Source organism: Anoplophora glabripennis, unplaced genomic scaffold (genome assembly GCF_000390285.2).
Source record: "Anoplophora glabripennis isolate ALB-LARVAE unplaced genomic scaffold, Agla_2.0 scaffold471, whole genome shotgun sequence".
Taxonomy (NCBI): domain Eukaryota; kingdom Metazoa; phylum Arthropoda; class Insecta; order Coleoptera; family Cerambycidae; genus Anoplophora; species Anoplophora glabripennis.
Genome location: NW_019416555.1, coordinates 267,560 through 291,117, shown reverse-complemented (window position 1 = coordinate 291,117; position 23,558 = coordinate 267,560). Strand labels below are relative to the sequence as shown.

General features: G+C 31.6%; 1 protein-coding gene across 19 annotated transcripts in view; it reads left to right on the top strand.

The window, feature by feature from the left end:
* LOC108912735 (protein tramtrack, beta isoform) overlaps window positions 1–23,558 on the top strand; it is a 219,688-nt gene that overhangs the window by 117,410 nt on the left and 78,720 nt on the right. Inside the window, exon 4 of one of the 19 annotated variants that reach the window (XM_018718086.2) lies at window positions 20,731–21,032. The exons of 15 other annotated variants lie outside the window; for them this stretch is intronic. In XM_018718086.2, coding sequence (XP_018573602.1) covers window positions 20,731–21,002 — 272 coding nt within the window. In that variant the 3' untranslated portion in view covers window positions 21,003–21,032. Of the gene's footprint in view, window positions 1–4,497; window positions 4,927–14,974; window positions 15,316–19,128; window positions 19,446–20,730; window positions 21,033–23,558 lie in introns of those variants that run through there. 3 more of the 19 variants (XM_018718075.2, XM_018718096.2, XM_018718094.2) reach the window with 3 other exon arrangements.

Sequence of the window (23,558 nt, the reverse complement as noted above, 5' to 3'; positions counted from 1 at the left end):
GTATGACAAAACCCTCAACTTGTCATAGGTTTTATAAAATTTTAACAATAAATGCGATAGTTATAAACAAATGAAAAAATGGGCACTTTTCTTGTTTTTTTGCAATAACTTTTTTGTTTATTAACCGATTTTAATTTAACCAGTCTCATTTTGTAGATAATTTTACTCCCTATAAGCTGTCTGTGAGTCACTTTTCGCTAAAATTGATGGTTTTCCCTGCAAAGTGAAAAAACTGTTTTCCTCACTTATTTGTTTAAATAGAAAAGTTAGCTAATAAAATTTTTTGACTCACGAGACGAGAGATGTCTTGTATTATGTTCCTTTAGACAATTTTACAATAATCTAGCGGATAGGACTTTTTTCGAGTAAAAATTTAATTTGCTTGGTCTATGAAGAATTATCTACTTTTCTCAGCAAGAAATATTTCTGGTTAAGTAAGGCTAAGTTTATAATATCAATCGACTTATTCTTTTGGCAAGGAATTAGTTTTACGCCCGGTACTTAAAGCCTCGTTTAAGCCTTGGTTAAGTAATCACATGATTAGACTGTACATACACTGATTTATTTCATTAAAATATATTCACAATCTAATCGCCTGATTAGTTAATCAAGTCTTAACCGAGACTCAAAGTACCGGGCCTTAGTATCACAGAAATATCTAATTTAATACAAAAAGTAAATCAGTCATAGTTGTATTGATTCAGTGTAAGTGTAGACTCAATATATCAACCATTGGATGATTCTCAATTATTATTATTATTCAAAATGTGAATACAAAGTCAAAAGCAAGCTAAACCAAACGCGAGTTTCTTTTCCCCGTAACTGGTCTTGCCTAAAGTAAAACCACAGCCTAGGTCTATCTAGGCTGTGAAACGTTGTATTTTTAAGTGCTACATTGCTTTCATTTTTAGGAACGATCTATTTCGATGTTGGAACGAAGAATCCAAAGATAATAGTGGACGACCACGAGTTCCTGATTTACCGAAAAGAAACAAACCAGACCACTTGGTTCTGTAACCATTACTTCAACAAAAGGGCTGTTCGGTGTAAAGCGAAAATAATAACTAGCGGAAGGGTGGTTCACATCTATGGGGTCCATACTCACGAACCTAGGCCCAAGAAAGAAAAGTTCAAAAATATGTTGTCTCAGATTGTAACCATAATTCGATATTAGTTTATTTTGAGGTATTTGGTGGAATTTGTCCCAGATTTCTAGTCAGTTATCAATGTAGGGTGAATCTTAAATGTATACATATATTTTAGCCTCAATGAAAGTCATCTTTCAAAATTACGAATATTTACGATGATATTAATTTCTTTAAATCCATCCAGTCACATATACATTTTGACAACCGCTGTCCACCTGGAAAGTAATCAGGTCAGAATATACAATCAGAAAACTGATTTTTTTAGAAAAACCTGATATTTTGCAGAAAATGATATACTTACTCAGTATCACATAATTTTTTGATGGTGGCTTTTTTTTGTTTTGGTTAACGTTCCATTTGACAAGCAGCACTTATTTTTGACTAATCTGGTATATCTTAATTGCACCCCTTGTAGGTAGGGTTGCCAGATATCCGGGTCTGACCCGGAGTCTTTGGGTTTTGATTGTACATCTTCAGGCTCCGGGTTAACATGTCATTTCTCCGGGTTTTGTTTGTTGCGGGAAAATTGTGAGATTTTTTCGACATACTCTGTTTTTTTTAGACATCAATTAATTATACAAGTCCCTACCCCCGAAATCCATTTCCCCGGGTCACAAAGTATATATTACCTGATTGTCTTTTTTTTTAGACATCGATTTGTCCGATTGCAATTGGAGAACCTTTTTTTTTAGGCATCAATTATACAAACGGGCAAACGGGTCATGTCTCCGCCCTAGGGGAGGGGCGGTAACTTTGTACTCTTAAACAGGAACCCCCATTTTTTAGTGCAAATAGTAGATGGCGTTGTAATCGACAAAATTCAATGTTTGCGATTTCTCTTACGCAGAACTATGCATACGATTCTGCAATACATTTTCAATAAAAAATCCTACGTTTTCACTGTTAATAATCAAAATTAGTGTTAAAACCAATTTTGTTTCTTAAATTCAATTACTGAAAAATTACGTCAAGAAACTACTTTTATAGGCGAGCGATTTACCCCTAAAAAGATGCTTCTAAATGAAGGCAACAGACTAAATTTTTAAAACAAAAACCTACAGCATGAAACTTTTTATTTTATAAAGTGTATTTTTCTGATAATTTACATATTTTTTTTTTATATTTTTCGGCGTGGTCAGTCAATTGTTATGAACAAAAAAGTTGTAAAAAAAGTACTCGCCAAATGGCTTTGAAAAGTTTTTTATTGTAAAATGGACCAAAACAAACACTTTTTCTTCTTTGGCAAAAATTCGAAAAATGCTTCATTTCCGAGATATTTACAATTTAATGTGAAAAAAGTGACGAAATCGACAAACTTTCGAAATTTTTTTCTGAAAAACTACTGAACGGAGTTTAATTCTAAAAAAGCATAATAATCGGCAGATCTTCTACTTTAAGATGTATTTTTTTGGTATGGGTCAATCATTTTATTGAAGCGAGTAAAAAAAAAACAGTCTTTTAAAGAAAATCATTATAAACATACGCATCAAAATGGCGGCGTCAGTGGCGCTACCTCGCGCGCGAAACAATTCAAATTCAAATTTTCTTTTTACAGTATCTTGGACTAGGTTATATTTACAGTAAACATAATGTTATTAGGATATTTTTAATCGATATATAACAATAACATTTAATGATTCAATCGGCTAATGCGGAAATACCATAATTTTTCCTACATTTATAATAATTAAATATAATTTGTGCAATTGTTTTCATGCTTTTTTTAATGCAAAAATTATTATTTATGATTAGAATTATATTACTATTAATGTTTGGTTGTTTAGATTTTATTTCGAAGGAGAAACTGCGTTAGATATGCTTCAAAAATATTTTTGTTCATGTAGTGGAAAATGTTCTACGAAAAATTGTAACTGTTTGTCATCGAACCAGAAATGCTGTACAGTATGTGCGTGCTCAGATGAATGTCAGAATGTTCCATCCGAAATTGACGATGAAACGCTTATTTCAACTCAAGAACTTGTCGAAAATAACGAAAAATTTATTATTTAAAAATTAAATAAAAAATAAATTAATATACGTTTATTGCTCTTAATATTTTTGTAAAATAAAAATAAAATAATTATCCTATACAATAAATTATCCAATAACTTTTTTATTTTTCGGGACCGCTAGGTTAATTTTAATTTAAAAAGCTTATTTAGTTTAGTAGTAAAGAGAAAATTTAAATTTGAAGTGTTATCATAATTTTCGTTAAAATACTTTTTTTATTCGCTTTAGACCTTCAATAAAATGATTGACCCATACCAAAAAATTTTATCTTAAAGTAGAAAATCTGCCGATTATGATGATTTTTTTAGAATTAAAATCTGTTCAGTAGGTTTTGAGAAAAAAATTCCGAAAGTTTGTCGATTTTGTCACTTTCACATTAAATGGTAAATATCCCGGAAAGGAAGCATTTTTCGAATTTTTGTCAAAGAACAAAAAGTGTTTATTTTGGTTTGGTTTATTTTTGTTTTTTTTACAACTTTTTTGTTTATTGTCAACAATTGACTGACCATGCCGAAAAATATTAAAAAATATGTAAATTATCAGAAAAATACACTATTAAATAAAAAAAGTTTCATGCTGTAGGTTTTTGTTTTAAAAATTTAGTCGGTTCATGCTTTTGTAGGGGTGAACCGCTCGCGTATTATCGTAACCCAGGAACAGTTTTTAAAGATACCATTTCTTTTGTTAAAAATAATTTTTATTGTGTTTACATTTAACGTTTGTGTTATTTCTTTCTTCGTGTTTTTTGTGACTGCAAAAACACCACGTTTTACACGCGTATCACAATGAAAATCAGAAAATTTCTTACAATAACCACGGATGTAGACAATCAAGACTTGACTGGTTGCCTTTTTAAAAAATACCTTTTCAAGAATATTTTTCGTTAATTATTTGCAACTGTTGTACAGAACGTCGAATATCATACCTGCCATTATTAGCATGTGAGGATTTGCCAAACATTTCACTTGCTTATAATGGCGTATTTCACATATTTCTATAGAGATTTAAATATCACTTTTTTATTCCTATTTTTTGCAAGCCTGTACTTCGTAAAATATGTGTACATATTTAATATTCAAATTCTTGACAATACTGTGTCTGTGTAAGGTAATACTTAATTCAAGTACATATATGTTGTCAATTGTGAAATTAGTTTTATTTTTGTAATAGTGCAGGTATACAAGTATGTTTTAGGTTTCTGTTATTAGCACTAGCTGTTCGTATGGTATTAGTAAATAAAACATGTAAGAATAACGACGTCTTTTCGTTTTTTCATAATGCAGAAATAGTTTTAACATCAATTTCTGTTTGCCTTGGTTAATTATTATCTACGTTTTAGGACTCATTTACTTCGACGTGGGCATAAAGAATCCGAAAATAATGCTGGACGATCACGACTACCGACTGTACAGGAAACTTCCAAACAAAACGGTGTGGCTTTGCAGCCAATATTATGTCGCGGAAAAGGAAATGCGGTGCAAAAATCGCATCGAAACCAGCGGTCGTGTGGCATATGTCAGTGGAGTTCACAACCACGTGCCGAAACCGAAGAAAGACAAGTACAAGAATATGCTGTCTCAGTTGGTTACCATTGTTAGGCAGTGAGGATGGTTATTTTTGTTATGGTTCTGGAATATTTGAAAAGTCTTTGTTTTTATTTGTAATGTGTTTTTATTTAACGTTGGGCCAATTAAATACTTTATAAAATTTGTCGTTTTGAGTTGACGAAAGTAGTGTTTTCTTTCATAAATACTGATATGTTTTGAGATTTTTATTATTATTTACACCCTGATTTGTTTTAATGTACTGACTTCTTTGAGCACCAGGTTTTTGTCTTTTTGGTAATGCCAGTAATGGATATAATATTGTTTAATGAATTAATTAATACTTTTCCGTGGTAAGTTAACTTATAAAAACAATGATTATGTTTCAACATCTTATGAGTTACCTTTTTACTTTTCTTATACATTTTATTTTAGGAAAAATATACTTCGATATTGGAATCAAGAATCCGAAAATAATATTGAATCGTTACGATTACCTCTTCTACAGAAAGCTTCCGGATAAAACTGTCTGGCTGTGTAGCCATTATTATAAGAAAGACTGCTGCAAAGTTAAAGTAATGACGTCTGGACGTCAAGCCTCTGTCGACGGAGTTCACAACCACCAAGCTACGTATAAGAACAAATATAAGAATTTACAGTCTCAAGCTGTGGTTATCAAAGAGGCGAAAAATTAGTAAAAAATAAAAATAGTGTTACAAGCTGAAATTAGTAATTACAGTTAAAGTTGGACGAACGAGAATCTACAGGAGTTTTTTTAAGTATGTGCGGAAAATCCGAATACGTATACCTTGACTAAAATTAAGGTAAAAGTATAGGATCCTAAGGCCTTTGTTTTCGAGCTTCAGTTTCCAAAATAAAAAAGAAAATCAATTTAACATTTTTAAGTTGAAAACTGTGCAATATTTTAAACAAATTTGTAACATGTTTTCAGTATGTTGGTTGGTACGTATAAAATGAACAATTTTTGCTTTCATAAATAACACAGCCACACAAAAAAAAGTGTCATATGGTTTTGACCAAATTAGGATATCCCATAGTATTTTGAGGCGCTGAATACGAATCTGCTGTCAGAATTGCGCTAACACGTCGCATTTTTTCTACCCTCAAAAAATAGGTCCAAAATAGCAAAAATAGACGAAGTATGAGAAAAAATACAACAAAAAAATATATTTTCACACTTCTTAGCATAGGTGTATGTAACACAGATCAGCAAGGATCAAGAAGCAGACACAATAATATGCATTTCCGAAGGATTTTGATGCGCTGAATCCGAATCTGGCCGCAGAATTGCTCTATCATGTCAGGTTTTTGAGATATCCTAACCTAAAAGTGCAAAAAACACTGTTTTTCGTCATATTTGAGGTTATGTAGTAATGCCATCTATTCTTTTTCAAAAAATACATATAATTTAAAAGTACAAGGCTCCCTCTTTGGAATACCTCAAATATCTTCTTTTTTCGTTGAGATATCACATGTTGAAATTTCTAAGTTTATCAGTTTCTGAATATGCGAAAATCTAAAGGATCCCTTAGACGTCAAACAGTTGATTGCAGTTCAAAAACTTCATACTCAGAAACCTTCAATACATACGAGCTCAAACTCACAAACTCCAAATCCACAAACCCACAAACCCCAAACCCACAAACCCCAATTCCACAAAACTCGAACCTACAAACTCCAAGTTTACAAACCCCAAGCCCACCAACTCCAAACCCACAAACCGTATGGGTATGAAGTTTCTGAATTGCAATCGACTGCTTGATGTCTAAGAGATCCTTAGTAGATTTTCGCAAATTAAGAAACTGAGAAACTTAAAAATTTCAACATGTGATATCTCAACGAAAAAAAAAGGTATTTGAGCAAACTCAACGGCATTCGAACGAGGGAGCCTTGTACTTTTAGATTCAATGTATTAGTTTTTTAAAAAGAATAGATGGCATTACTACATAACCTCAAATATGACGAAAAACAGTGTTTTTTGCACTTTTAGGTTAGGATATCTCAAAAACCTGACGTGACCTGAGCAATTCTGCTGCCAGATTCGGATTCAGCGCACCTAAATCCTTCGGAAATATATATTCAAGTTTCTGCTTCCAAAAAAAGTTAAATTTTGTTGGTCTGTGTAATTGGGCGCACTGAATTTAAATCCACCTTTAGAAATCATACAGCACTCCTCATTTTTTGCTAACCTGAAAAAATTTGTAGGAAATTGATAGAATCATGAAAAATTTGGTATGTAGGGGTTTCAGATTAATGGTGTATTTTATCCTTGGGGATCTTTAGGTTCGCTAATCACAAATATCAGAATTGCAAAATTCAACATGGCGGATCCAATATGGCAGACGAGATTTTCGAAAAATCAACAGATTAATTCCGAATTGGATCCAGGAAATTCAACATGGCGGACCAGGATCCAATATGGTTGATTTTGTGGATGAATATATGCATCTTCAGATGGATGGCTTTTTTAAAACTGAAATAGATGTACCTTTGAATGTATGGATCTTTGGATGTTAACATAACCTGACCAACTAAGTCATACACAAAAGACAGTTTCTAATGAAGCTGCGAACGAACCCCAACCTAACATAACCTGCTCATGTAAATCCTATGCAACATGAAGCTCCTAATTAAACTGCGTACGCCAGACCTAACATAACCGGTCTAACTAAATCCTATACAACAGACCGTTTTGTGAGATCTAGTTGAGCAGGTTACGTAAGGCTTGGAGCTTGCAGCTTTATTAGGGCCTTTAGGTTGTGCAGCATTTTATGTTTGGTTTGGGGTTCGTAGCTTCGTCAGGGCCCTTCTGTTGCACAGAGTTTAGTTGAGAAGGGTATGATAGGTTTAGAGTTTGCACTTTGATTGTCAGCTAGCTGTTGCGTATGATTTATATGAGCAGGTTGTGTTAGGTTTGGGGTTTACAGCTCCGACAGGGCGTTTCTGTTATGTAGGATTTAGTGGGGCAGGTTATGCATCCATAGATCCACACATTCAAAGGTCCATCTATTCCTGTTTTAAAGAAGCCGTCTATCTGAGGATGCATACATTCATCCAAAATCAACCATATTGGATCCTAGTCCGCCATATTGGATCAGTCACGTTAAATTTGCAATTCTGAATTCGTATTCGTGATCAGCAACCCCCAAAACCTCCAGGATCTAATTCGGGATTAATCTGTTGATTTTTCGGAAATATCCTCCGCCATGTTGAGTTTTGCAATTCTGAATTCAAATTCGTGACTAGCGAACCTAAAAACCAATATAGCCTTAATTTGAAACCCCTACATACCAAATTTTTCATGATTCTATGCATTTCTTACAAACCTCGATGTCTAACCGTTTTTTCGAGGTTAGAAAAACATGACGTGTGCTGTATGATTTCTAATGGTGGATTTGGATTCAGGGAGCCCAATTACATATAGCTATGCTAAGAAATGTGAAAATTATTTATTTTTTTGTTGTTTTTGCATCAAAATACTATGGTATCCCATACTATTAGTTTGGTCAAAACCATATGACACCTTTTTTTGTGTGGCTGCGTAATCAATGATGAAACTATGGGTACAATCATATTTATTCGCAAAAACTATACCATCTTGTACAATACAAACAAAATTTGTATGTCTTCATATGTTCTATTGCATTCTCTTAATATTTCTCCCTAAATATTTTTTCATATCTTTTGCTGCTTGATGATAAAATTGTTTTTTTCTGTGTTCTGTTTTTCTGAAATAAATCCTTGCGCCAAAAGGAACAGTCAAGTGTTATTTTATGAAAATAGTTTTGCCCAACCAAAATTCTCATACTGAAAAAAAACAGACAAAATACAAAAAAAGTCACTATATTATGTCGTTTACTTCAAAAAGTTTTTGACGTTTATAAAATTATTCTGCCTATAGAATCTCGAACCCTTTCAAAAATGCTAGGGGTACACTTATATCACAACCACCTTGTAATTCGTTGTCGTAGTTGCTCATTTACAACACGAACTTTTAAAAGTAATGTTCTGAGGTGCCTCCAAACAAAAAACTTTATGGGATTCTAGCCTGGTGATGTAGGCGACCAGTGTTGACATACTTGTTGAAAGCCTCGTCCAACTATAGTGCAAATATCTCATCAGTTGTCTGAGTGCAATGGGAATATTGGGGAAGTAGTTTAGTTACTCAAACTTTTCAAGAAAATGTCGGTACGAATTACCAGTAAAAATAATGAAATACCAATAATACTCATCCATACATTCACAGATGACTGATGTTGAACTAGGGATTTTGTTATGGCGTGAGGATTTTTATAGAACCAAACGTGGAAATTCATTATGGTATATCTCGAAAAAGTAGTTCTGTCAATAAACAGTATGTCAGTCGTAAAGTGAACAATTTGATCATACTAATTTATGTTAAAATTTGTGTTCTGGTGTTTATATGGAGATCTTCAACGTTATTTAACATGACTTCTTCTAATTAAGGTGCTTTAACTGTCAGATGTCATCACACATTTGGGCTTGTTGAAATGATCTTGATTTTGAAAGTGGGAGGAAAATATTTTTGAAGATTTTCGAATTCGGAGTCAGATGATTAGGAAACTTTCAGGATAAATTCGCTTAGATTTTTAACGGTTTGCGTAAGCGGATAGATACTAATAGAATTAAACTTTTAATTTTAGAAAAAGTTTAAATTTTGCACTAAATTGAAGCTACTTAATAATTCTTGTCAAAAAAATAATTCATTATTTGTTTTAGATCTATACCCAGAGCATAACAAAGTAATATGCTACATTAAAAAATTCTCTACTGTTACCAAATACTAAAATCAGTTTGGTCGCTGAACGGTAAAGAACATGAAAAAAATGTGTAATTACAAACAATTAAGAGATTGCAATGAAATATAGGAATTCAAATTTTTGTTTGTAATACTGCCAAATATGGAGATTTTAGTAACTATTAATTAAGTATTTTTAAAGTTAAATATGAAACGAGCATCAAACCGGTTTGTATTCAAAATTATTTATATTTCATAATGATTTTTACACATATTTTTTCTAGAACACGATATACATAAAAAATTTAGTTGGAAAAATTGTTGCGTGATTCTAAGGTTCAAAGAAACGGTGACACACTTTTGAACAATGTAGAAGTCAACTACTCGGGGAACATTGCAAGCTCAGCAAAAACGGGGTAGCGGGTTGAATGCTCGAGACATGAGGAGAGCTGGGGGAGTTCCCTTTTGGTCTTTGGATAGTGAATGTGGAAGTGTCCCAAGTCACTCTCAGGATAGAAATTTTAACCAAACCAGTGTCTTTTTTTCGAAATTCAATATATTGTTATTATTGAATACTGTCTTAGAGTTATACCCCTAGTGCGACTAAGGATAGGTCGTAACAGTACTATACAGGTGAAGTTTTTTTTGGAAAAAATATATGATAGTACCTACCCACAGCTCCACCACTGGTTATTAACGAAACCTGCATTTTTTTAATTTTATACCTTTCAACATACCATATTTGTTAAAAATATATCAAAGGGTTTAAAAATTAAAAATGTTGAGTTGATGTTCCTTTTTAATTTTGGAATCTTTTTAGCTCGATAATACCGTATGTTTATTTAACTAAATTACCTTAATTTTAGCCGTAGGATACGCCTCTGGATTTTCTGCCCTTACTTAGAAAATACCCTATATTCTACTGTTTAATTGAAGCGGAACAGTAAAAAATGAAGATGAGTTGAAAAGTGTACAATTTCGAAATCCAGCAGATGTCACTCTTTCTTACTCGTATTGGCAGAATCTATATCAGGCAGGCTTCGAAATGAATGGCATCTCATAAACTTCAGAAATGAAATGTTAAAAAGGTTTGCGTTTGTTTTCATTTATTTTTAAAATCCGCCGTAGTATTCTATTCCCGCTTGTATGTATATAAGAAAATTAAATTGTTTTTATCACTGTTACTTAAAAAATTACATTTTACTAAATACATTTTTTAAATTTCAACACTGTCTCCAAAACGAAGTGTTACACGTTTTTGTGTTATACATGCAAGTTTCTCAATTAAAATCATGCGAAAATTTGCCGATTAAAACCTGAAACACCCTGTTTAAGCAATTAGCTCCTGGTATCACTGACCCATACTGTTGATACAATTATCAAATATTTATATTTCGTGGTAGTTGTTGCTCTTTTTTCAGGTAGATTGTCCCAATTAATTATTATCAATATTTTGTAATGGTTGGCAATACGTATAAGAACACTTTATACATGCTGTATGGGGTTAAGGTCAGGCGAGTAGGCTGGCCATGGAATACGATTTGTATCATTATAATTAGAATATGTAATTATTTACGATTTCAGCACAACGAGGGTTATTGATTGGTATCAAAACTAGGTGAAAATATCGTTGCGTATTATACAGGATGTTACAAATTAGTAGGTCAACGTTAACCACATATTCTTTAGGCTAAAATAATGGGACTTTACTTATGCCACTTTCATTTCGGAGCCCCATTTTCAAAATACAGGGTGTCAAAACTAAAATTTAAAAAATGATATTCATTGATACCTGACTCCGGTGGTTCTAGGGATATTTATCTGAAATTTAACACATATTGTAATCTTCATTCGGCAGACTTTTGTGTAATTTAGGTTTAAAATATCAAATCGCCAACGGAGGGGAGGGGGTTGCAGTACCCATGGACCACCTATTTTTTTTTTGAGTGCGCCTATGCTTTCCGAATATTCCTTTAGATTAAGCAGCGTTTGAATCTATTATTTTCACTCTTGTAAGATTTTGATTTGGGGCCTCGTTTACGAGATATTGTAACTTTTTTGGATACGCGACATCCATTTAGTCGACATTAGACACTATTTTTTAGGGCTATATGAAAGATTTGAGTCGTTATTTATTTCAATTTACTGCATAAAATGGGAATGATTATTATCGTTATGATCAGCGATATTTTATTTGAACTAAATCTAACATATCTGAAAAAGTTGCAATATATCGTTCTTTAACTGTCGTTTAATTAATATTGGTACCACATAAAAGAAAAGTTTTTCATAAAATCCCAAAAATTAAAGTCTAACGTCAACTAAATTGATGTCACGTATCCAAAAAGTTTACAATATCGAGTCCCGATCAAAATCTTACAAGAGTGAAAAAAATAGAATAAAAGCCGCTTTATCTAAAAAAAAATATTCGGAAAGCATAGACGTACTTCAAAAAAAGAAAAAATGAGGTCCATGGGTACTGCAACCTCCCTCTCCTCCCTCGCGCTTTGATATTTTAAACCTAAATTACACCAAAAGTTTTAAGATCAAAATAAGTGCTAAATTTCAAATAAACTACAATCTCCGGAGCTAAAAATCATTTTTTAAATTTTAATTTTGACGTCCTGTATTTTGAAAATGGAGCTGCGAAATGAAAAGTGGCATAAGAAAAGTCCCATTATTTTAGTCCAACGAATATGTAGTTAACTGCATGACCTACTAATTTGTAACACCATGTATAATGAATGTTATTCATTTCTGAAAATAATAGGATCAGTTGTTAACACTCACATATATATTTATTATTTGATAAGTAGTTATTAATGAAACGAAACACCTTTAAAAATGTATGTGTTTGTTAATACTAGAGATAAAACAATGACTCGAAAAACTATTGGTTTATAAAATATCCTTTAAATTAAAGGCAAACAGGGATTGCGATGAGAAGAGAAATAAACGGTGTTATGAAAAAACTTCTTGCACGCCTTGTATAAAAGTAAGGCCATTTGTGTAGTTTATGTATAACATGCCATTTGGAAGCCTGTTAACTGATGTAAGAAATAATTATATCGTCTGGATAATATTGAAATTATGCCCCTTTCAGCTTCCATTAATTTTTGTGCAACTTCGTTTGAATAGTAGTATTTTTGATTGCATACATTAATAATTTACCTGCAAATACATAATTTTGTGTAATGATCTTTGTTTTATTACGCTATAGATATCTACTTTTATATAATTTCTCTTTGTTGACGGAAAATTTACTATCCCTATTCTTTAAATCTCTTGCGAAAACAGAAAAGCGCCATCGGTTAATCAAGAAAATAATTTGGTAGTTTCGTTGGTAAGTAGTTCCTTTTGTCATGGAGTTTTGGTAAAAAAATTATAGAAAAGTAACTGAATATTTAAGTAGATTTTGCTACTTCCTCACTTGACATGAAACTATTTTGTCCTATCAAAAGAGATTCGATGAGGTTTGCATTAATTATCCTTTTTGAGGCGTAGCCTAATATGTTTGGTAATCCGCACCACTATGCGTTCTTATTGAAGTACCTACCTGTTGAAATACTAAATAAACTCATTTTAGGTACAATTTATTTTGACGTAGGCCACAAAAATCCCAAAATAATTTTAAACGAGAACGACTTCCTCATGTACAGAAAATTGCCCGACAAGACAGTGTGGTCCTGCACTCAGTATCACAAGAGGGACAGGTGTAAGGCTAAAGTGATGACTTTCGGAAGGCAAGCCACCCTCATCGGCGACCATAACCACCCCCCTACTTTCAAAAACAAACAAGTGAATCATATGCTCTCTCAACCAGTAACCTTGAAAAGATCCAAACAGTATTAGGTGTAGCAATCTGATTAGTTTATATTTTTGTAGCACAAAATTTGCTGATTTTGTGGCAGAAATGCAATTTTTTGCCGAGTTTGCTTTCCATTATTTTATTGTTTGTAAGAACGGAGTTGAAAATATTAGGTTATAGAGATTCTCACAGTATTTAAGTTAAAATAAAAACTATTAAGATATTTGTTGTAATTATTTGTGTTTTTATTTTACTTCTTTTGTTTGACTGGGTATTTTTGCCACACATGTTTTTGAGATCAAAATAAGACTTTTGTTCCTATAAACGTGGGCCCACAAATGTTTAGTTTTCGATATATAGGATATTAAAGTTTTTTATTTTGTTCCATTTTTTAAGAATAATTTCCAAACAAATTTGAATGAAAGCATAAAACTTGGAATATCCCTCCGTATCCCGCTTGAATTAAATTGGCCCTAACTTTTTTACTACCCTGTCATTGACGTTTCGTATTAGTGCGTTTATTCCCCTATCAATTTTAAGCAAAAATTATATACTTGGTCGAAATCCCTCAGACCGTTTCCGAGATTTTGGCTGATGAAGAGTTAAATGCACACCATATTTTCAAATTTTATACACTATTTACGCTGAAAATTTTAAAATTTATTTTCACCATCTAATCAATAATGCAATGATCTTGAATTTTAGCTCTTTACATTTTTTTCATACAACTAAGAACCGTTTTCGAGAAAATCACTATACAGGATATCGAAAGCTACGCATTTGTGGACTACGTTCATAGGGAAAAAAGGTTTATTTTGACCTCAAAAATACGCCTCTAAATTCTTTGTACTGAATTTTGAATCAGCCTGTATAATTCCTGTCAAAAAGGGGGGCAAGGTGTTGATTTTATAAATAATTCTTCACTGTCTCAGTATAAACAAAGCAACACAAGTTAATGTGTCTGAAATTATTTCTCTTGATATTCTTAAAACTTAAAATGCAGAAATACCCAATTAAAAAAAATTATATTAATATTTAAATTATGATCTGACATAATTTGTTTATATATACTGGGTGTACCTCAATTATCTTCGGATAATAAAGGGGGTGATTCTTTATATCGTTTTAAGGAAAACGGTTTCTGTGAACTTAAGCTAAGTTTTCCAGACTTCTGTGAATTGAACGCAGTAATGGATTGTTTATTTATGGGCAGCTTAACTGGCGTAGTTACGGACAAAATTAACTATGTTATTTCAAATTATTTCTGCGTAGGTATCCTGGTTCACTCAAAACATTTTTGTACATTTACATACAGGCATTCCATTCCGTTTTATTCAATTCAATTTCAGAAAATTCAGTTCATAAGAAATCTTAATTTCTGTAATCCAAAAAGTTATCCTTTATTATCGAAACATATTACTTAAGGATCACCATATGCAACATAAGTATTGTTTTAATATTTTTTTTGACTATATTACCTGTTTCTAATTTTAGCCCAATTGTTTATGATTTTTGTATAATTAAACAAATATCTTAAAAAAATGGGGTTGCTCTGCTTTTTATTTATTTCTTATTTGTAGTATTGTAATTTACCTTCCTATCATGATACTAGTTTAATTAAGACACTTAGTTTATATTATTTATAACAATTATAATTTTCCAACTTTTTATTTTCTTTTTGAAGGTGTTGTGTATTTTGGAACATCTGAGAAAAATAGTAAATTCATAGTATTTATGAATAACATATATAGGAAGCACCATACTGCCAAAGATGGGACTGTTTATTGGCGTTGCAAGTCTTACCGTGAAAATTCTTGCACTGGACGCGTGTCTTTGAAAAACGATAGGGTTGTCATAAAAAAGGGGCATAACCACAAACCAAATTGCCCGAAAGGAACAGAGAATTTGTATTTTTCAATCCTTGGAGTCAAAACCGAGAATATATAACTGGTCTTATATACATATACGCAGTTTTTAATTTTTTTTTTAAATTGAACTTTGAACTATGATATGGCAATAAAAATATGTATTTCTTATTATAAAATAAATAAGTGCTGCCTTAAAACGTCTCTATTAATAATAAAAAAAAGTATCTATTTAATTAATAAAAATACTAAAGCTCTGAGTCGTTTTTTTTCTGATTTTTCGTCTTTTATTTCCCAATTCCGCAAAAATAATTTAATTTTGACGAAACTTGATGAAAGCATACCTTTCTGTATCTTAAATAACCGAAAATTGTGTCATTGTTTGACACAAAACTTTATTTTTGTACAGTATTGCTATAAACATCGAGTCGAAGTCGAATTAATAAAAAAAATATCTATTGGAGGAAGTCATAACAATATAAAAGTCAATACAGCACAAAATATCCAACAATTTTTTTGAATCAATAACTTAAAAAGTTGTACTTAATAAAAAAATAATATGATTTTATGAAATGTTTTATTATTTCTAATTAGTATTACTAATAGTAGTAAAAACATTTGTTGAATATTTTGTGCGATATTGACTTTTTATACTGTTATGACTTCATCCAATCGATATTTTGAAAGCGTTCAGAGCCGTACTCAGGAAAAATTTTAAATGATAACTAAAACAAGCTAAAAACTTTTTAAGAGATTACATTAGTTATATCATCTAATTCAGAATTAAAAATGACTTTAGATTTTATCATAAAAATAGCAGCGATGTATTTAAAAAAATTAACCTGATGATGGTCCCTCGAAGACGAAACGTCGAATTGCAAAAATGTCAAAAGGCCATTGTATAGGGCGAAAAAAGTGGCATTGTAAATATGCAATTTATTATAAAATTCTTTTTCAAATAAATCCAGAAAAAAAATTAAACAATTATTTTGCAAAATTTCGGGTTCTTCCGGATATCCGAAACCTTTCCTAGATTCTAATGCTATCCCATCAATATCTTGGACACACTGTATATCTATGAATTTATCAAAATTAAAAAAAAATAAGTACACTAATCGATCCTACGGGAAAAAAAATATTATTTATTTTATTTATTCACTATTTGACTTATGTTTATAGTAATACTGTACAAAAATAAAGTTTTGGGTCAAACAATTGTATTTTTTCCGAATGGTGCAATTAGTTTTTCATTTTTTTTTAAATTTAAACAAATTATCAACAATTACTGAAAAATTCATTGTTGTTGATAGGGTAGACCCCCTTACCCCTCCGGTTTTGGGGTCGTTGAAACCGAATATGATCATAAAAAAAAATTAACTAGCGATTTCCCCCTTACAACCCCGATACACCCCCTTGTCAATTCTCATACAAAGTCGAGTGGGGTGAGTATTCCTATGTTTTCTGGGCCACTAAGAACGAAGAAGACCAAAAATGAATTAGACCCCCTCGTTACCCCCTAGCGTCACTTTACCGCCCCCATACACCCTTTTATGGAGGTTGAAGTGTCAATTTTCATACAAAGTCGAGTGGGTTGTGTATGCCTACATTTTCTAGGCTGCCGAACTCATAAACCCTAAGTCCAAAACCAGAAACCTAGGTATAAGCCCATAAATCCTTAATCCATAAACTCCAAACCCTAAAACTCGAGAAATAAGTCAAACTAGTAAATTTCAACATGCGATTTCTCAAAAACGAAAAATGATATCAGGATAAATCCAGGTGACATAACCGCAAATATGTCAAAAAAATTGTGATTTTGACACTTGGGTTAGAATAGGAAATCAGAGGCAATTGAGAAGTTTGGATCTCGGATTCGAATTCAGCGCACCAAAATCCTTTGGCAAAGCATATTCGTGCTGTTGGGTTAAAATCTGGTCGGTCTGTTATTATACAGGGTGTTCTGAAAAACACTAGCATACATTCATAGATTGATAGAATTTCAAAAAATATTTTAATTTGTTCCTATGAACCATGGGCGTATCTTTTTCCGTTTTCAAGACACAGGGTGTTGGAAATAATTTGTTAGAATTTGGTTTCGGTCCTATCTTCCACAAAATTCGACCGAATGAACTGAAATTTTGTTATGTGGGGTTTCTGGGCATGCTAAATGTTCTAGAGTTATTAATTTTTGGCTATATCATACAGGGCGTTCAGTGCAGTACTCCGCGGGAACATTTTAAGTCCTAACTTTTTTGATATTAATCTTTTTGCCCCTTTTGTACCTTGCTGTTATAGCAAATTTTATTTTAAACAAAAAACGTGCTCTTTTAAGAAGTGCCAAAATTTGTCCGTTTTCGAGGAAAACCAGGCATAGCGCGCGAAAGTCAAGCAGCTAATATCCCAAATTGGCGTTTTTTATTTCAAGTAGGCTTGTGTCAAATGTGTCAAATGAACGTGTTATGTGAATTATCAGAATACGTATTTTAATTCGTATAATAAGAAATTTCTACTTACTACAGTATGAATAACGGTAATAATTATTCAAGCTTGGGATATACCGATATGTTGCTGACTTTAGGAGAATGTTTAGGGAACAGTTTTGCTGCTGTAAGGCGATATTCGGAAAAATTTTCTAGTCGCAGATTACCAAATAGAAATACATTTTTAACCATTGAAATGCGATGCCGGGAGACAAGCTCGTTTAATCCAAAAAAGTTAATTCAGGACGACCAAGAACTACAAGGACTGCTGAAAAAGAGGAAAATATAATTGCTATGGTATTTCAGAAGCCCTTAGTGGGTATCAGAAAATTATAACAATGAGCAAATATGTCCGTGTGTGGTACTTGGGAACTTAGATATTTTTATTACCTACAACTTTGTCATTTAACTTTTTTCCATAAGACTTGTAGTTTTTCTGGAAATCAAGGGAAACCGTTTTTTACCCTTAAAAACTCACCCCCTACCCCTTCCCGACCTCAGATCGCCCGTAAATTATTTTTCCTTTTATTTCTGTTATATTCTCTTTCTTTTCCAATGGGTTTCATCCTACTTTAATTTTTTTTGGTTTCAAAAATTATCGACCCTGGTCTATTTATGAATATGGAAGACATTTCGAACACTTATTCTGATTTTATTTTCCTTAAATTTTAATATTCTATTAGTAATAATTAGTTGTTTTTCTTTTTTTCATTTGTATTCAGTATGTGTTAAACTTTTCCAGAAATAAACTATTACTTTTATCATTACCATTAAAAGAATAACTTTTGATTTTGAGTTTTTCTCGAAAACGAGCAAATTTTTGTACTTCTTACAAGAGCAACTTATTTGTTTGGAATGAAATTTCCCATAACCGCAAGTGACAAAAAGATTAACCTCAAAATAGTTAGACCTAAAATGTTCCCGCAGAGTACTGCACTGAATGCCTTATATGATATAGCCAAAAATTAATAACTCCAGAGCATTTGGCATCTCCAGAAACCCCACATAACAAAATTTCAGTTCATTCGGTCGAATTTTGTGGAAGATAGGGCCGAAACTAGATTCTAAAAAATTATTTTCAACGCCGTGTATCTTAAAAACGGAAAAATATACGCCCGTGGTTCATAGGAACAAATTGTAATATTTTTCGAAATTCTATCAGACCTTGAATTTATGCTAGTGTTTTTCAGAATACCGTGTATATTTTGAATTATTTGAAACGTGTCTGACAAAAACTTTAGAAATTATTAAGTAAAAACCATGTTTTATTTCTCACTTTGACATGTATCTTTTTTATTATGCGAGTTGTGATATAAGTACGTTAGGTTAAATCAACTTATTTTCACCTAAGGAATCTCTGATATCATTCGTGGCCTTTCATTTAAATGCACCTTGTATAATACGTTGTACTGAAGAAAGTGGTCCAAGCTTTACCCATGCACATATTTAATATTTAAGTAATCTTCATTTGGTTAACACTATTTGTTTTTTAGGCAAACTCTATTTCAGAACAGGTCGTTTTAACTGTCCCAAGATGATCGTGAACGGCAACACTTACTCGGTAAACAAAAAACGGTTAGGCAGTACCGTTTGGAGGTGTATCTCTTACAACAAATCTGGATGTAAATGTACTGCAGTCAGTTCTCGAGGATTACTGATAATAAACAAGGAACACAACCACGAACCCAACGCATCTAAAGAAAATACTAATGGTTTACAGTTCCAAGTTGTTCAAATAAAATATAATAATGTCTCAAGGGTTAAATACAGTAGCTTGTTTAAAAGTGGCAATTAGTAAATATTTAGAATAGAATATGATTTGTTTTGCTGCTACTACGTTGTTGCTGACGAAAGGTTATATGCAAACAAACCAAAATGTTTTTAGTGTTTAGTTTTGCTTTGTACTAATTCTAAAAATATTATTTGAATTCTTTGTAAATGGTTAGATACTTATTTGGTGAGGGTCTTAAATCAGTTAATTTGGAAATGATTTATTTTTCTAATTACAGTGAATATAATAAATTGTAATATCCGAATAGTAACTATTTGCAAAATAACCTGTCCTATAAAGATCCTTTACCGTTCTTTTTTTCTAAATGCCTCTGCTTGATTTCAGAAAGCGCCAGTTGTATTTCAGATGAGTCATTTATACAGGGTGTCACCTAACGAATGTATCATATTTCAAGGGTATAATCTAGAACCCAAATGGTGTCGATTTAACCAAACTTGCTTAAGGGAAAAATGTTGCAAACATTTTTTTTTATTTCTTGTTTTCTCCTTAACTCAGAACCCATATTTGAGCAAAATTTGTTGTTGCTTTGTTTCTCTTTGTAAACATTGTTATGTAACTTTTTTGTACGTTCAAATTTTTACACACGACTATCAGAAATAGGTAGATAATTTTATTCTACACAAAAAATGTATACCTATCAAAAGTCGAAATTATGCTCGGTTATGAAGATATTACAGAAAATATTTGTGTTAATACATATCTTCTGTAATATCTTCATAACCGAGCATAATTTCGTCTATTGATACCCCAAATTTTTTGGAAATAACTACGTATCCACAACAACACAAATTAACATTTTGCGAATCTACTTCTGATAGTTACGTGTAAAAAATTAAACGAACAAAAAAGTTACAGAAGAATATTCGCAAAGGGTTGTGGTAAAATGAACTCCCTGTATGATATAACCTAGTAGGAACATAATCACTGCAAACTTCATGAAGAGAAACTAAGCAACAGCAAATTTTGCTTAAATCGGTTAACTCGGTTCTGCGTTAAGGAGAAAACAAGAAATAAAAAACACCTTGTAGATTATACCCATGAAGTATGGTAACATTTGTTAGTTAACACCCTGTGTTTCAAAATATATCATTTGAATTTCAGAAAGTGTGAAATATTTTAGAATTCGCCAAATATATTTAAAAAAATAATAAATAAAATAAAATATAATCTATATTCGTAACAATTCTTCAAAATTCGTTTTCCCAAGATGCAGATGTCAAATGTAGTATTTAATATACAAAGTGTTTCTTTGTTGTGTAATTTTTTTTCTTTGCAGATAAATATTAGTTTAAGGTTGTTTTAGGGATCATATACATCGACGTTAGTAAGATAAACAAACCCAGGATTGTCCTCAACGGATACAGTTACGGAATAAATAGGCGCTATAAGAACAAAACCTTCTGGCTGTGCAAATTCTACGCCAAGAAAGGCTGTACCGCTAGAGTAGCAACTTTTGAGAATCAGGCAAAACTAACTCGTCATCACAACCATGAACCTGACACTACCGAGGAGAGCTTACTGAATCTGAAACGAAAAGTGGTTACCCTGATTACTTCGTCCGATGTTGATGATTGAGAGACAAAGTTTAGAAACTAATTTTTCATGTATGTGATGGTTTAGAAATAAAAAATCTTAAAACAAGTCGCACTTGAGGGGTTTTATATACAGGGTGTCCCTAAAATGGATGGACAACGCTTCACTACAGGTTCCTTGGATGAAAATAAGACTATTTAGCCTAACTTACCTATATACAAAAATGCACGCCTTCTAAATATAGAACAGACAACCTAGTTTTTTTCAAATAATTTGAAAACTGTTTTTCGTAGAAACTTCAAATTTGGTATACATATTTTTTTATATATGGGCAATGTACATATAGAATTTGGTGAGAATACATATACAGGATGTTTTCTTTGTAGTGCCTGTGCGCCACTGGCTATCCCATAACATTTTAATGTGTACGGCAATGACGACAGAATTTCTATTTTTAAAAATAAGCACTATTTTATAGAAGATTTTTTGCCTCTTACAAAATTTTGATACCGTTTATGGATTTCGAGTAAAATTGGCATTTTTTACACATTAAATAATATAAAATCAGTTTAAGATAATTAGAACAGTACGAGGTGCCATATAACAAAGAAACAAATTCATAACAATAATTAAAAGGTTACTATCCTAACATGTGGATCCGTAGAGGAAATAATGCTCCTTTAAAATGGCCACCTCGGTCTCCGGATGTAAACCCATGTAATTATTTCCTTTGGATAGCGTTGAGGACAACAGTTTATAACTTTTCAGTAAATACAGAAAACGAATAATGGGAAAGAATAAAACATGAAATTAATGGTATGAGAGTTAATGTACAATTATTGGATAAAATTCAATTTAATTTTCAAATAAGCTTGCGTTTAAAAGAAAGGAAGTCACTTTGAGCATTTACTACAATATTTTAATATGATTACAAATATCAATTTAGTTTTATTTAAAATGTTAATGTTGACTTTCTTACATTATTAGTTGATATTGTTTATTTAAAATATTAGTGTATTTTATTGATTGATAATTGTAAGACTAAAAATGTGTAGTTATTTTTTTTAATGTGATGTTTTTTCATTATTATTCCCTGTTTTGAGGCTGCAGTTACAAATTATTTTTTACAAATCGAAATTTTTGCCTATATTTAATGTATAAAAAATGCCAATTTTATTCGAAATATATAAACGATATCAAAATTTTGTAGGAGCAAAAAAAAATTTAAAATAATGCTTATTTTTAAAGATATAAATTCTGGCGTCATTTTCGTACACACAAAAAAATTACTGGATAGCCAGTTGCGCACAGGCACTAGAAAGATAACATCCTGTATATGTATTATCACCTAAATTTTTATTTACGTTGCGCTTATATAAAAAAATAGGTGTACCAAATTTGGAGTTTCTAAGAAAACTAGTTTTCAAATTATTTGAAAAAATTAGTTATCTATTCTATATTTAGAAGGCTATATCTCAGTAGGCGTGCACCTTTGTATATAGGTAAATTAGGCTAAATAGTCTTATTTTCATTCAAGGAATATGTGGTCCATCCTTTTCAGGGACACCCTGTATTTTTCATGATTTTTCCTTGAATGAAAATAAAATAAAAAATTATAACTAGAAACATACCGAAACGCACACATATTTTATCTAAGAGGGGCATTTTTATATTCAATTTTTAGTGAATTTAATGCAGTCTTTTGACGAGGGTTTTAGAAAATTTAAGCAAGTTAGAAACAATATCTCTTCACTGTAGTCAATCGAAAACTACGCAATCGACCGTTGCAAAATTTTTAGGGTAGAATTGTCATATGTTTTACGATTTGTTCAGAAAGTTTCATCAATATTTATAAATATTTACTTATTTTAAAAATTGCTCCAAATATATACAGGGTGGTCCGAATTTTATGTATGGGCCGTTCCATACCTATGTTTATAGGGCAAACACATATTATTTTAAAGAGATCTATCTACCCTCGAAGTTTCCTGCATAAAATTCGGACCATCCTGTATATATGATTTTCTATTATTTTTCGCCCATTGTTAATGCAAAATTCAAATTTTTTGATTCGCAGTTGTCGTAACTTTATAGAAAATCGTCAAATAAACAAAAAATAAAGAATGACTTTTTTTATTTAGGGCTTACTTTCAATGTTACAGGGAAAAATATGTCGAAAAAGGGTAATTTTTCGTTCTTTTTGTATGTTTGTTGTTCCCCTGAATTTATCAATGGTTTTTTGGAATAGAGAAACTAGGATTCTTATTCTACATAATATTTGGGATTTTTCTGTACAACAAAATAGATGACTTCAAATACAAACGCCTCGAATGTTCTATCGCCTGGACTATAGTTATTTTAAAACATCATTCGATTTGCTTTAAAAAAGTATTCTTGTTGCATGTCACTCAAAGGCACCGTTTTACAGAAACAGAAACGCAAAAACAAGAAGATATTCGTGTTTATAACACAAAAAAACTGCTTTTCCAAAATTTGAGTAAAATTACTCAAATAATAAATCCCGAAGAAGTTAAATAAAAAACTATTTTCTCGGGCCTATAACTTCTTAAAGAAGCAAGATGGAAAGTTGATTTAATT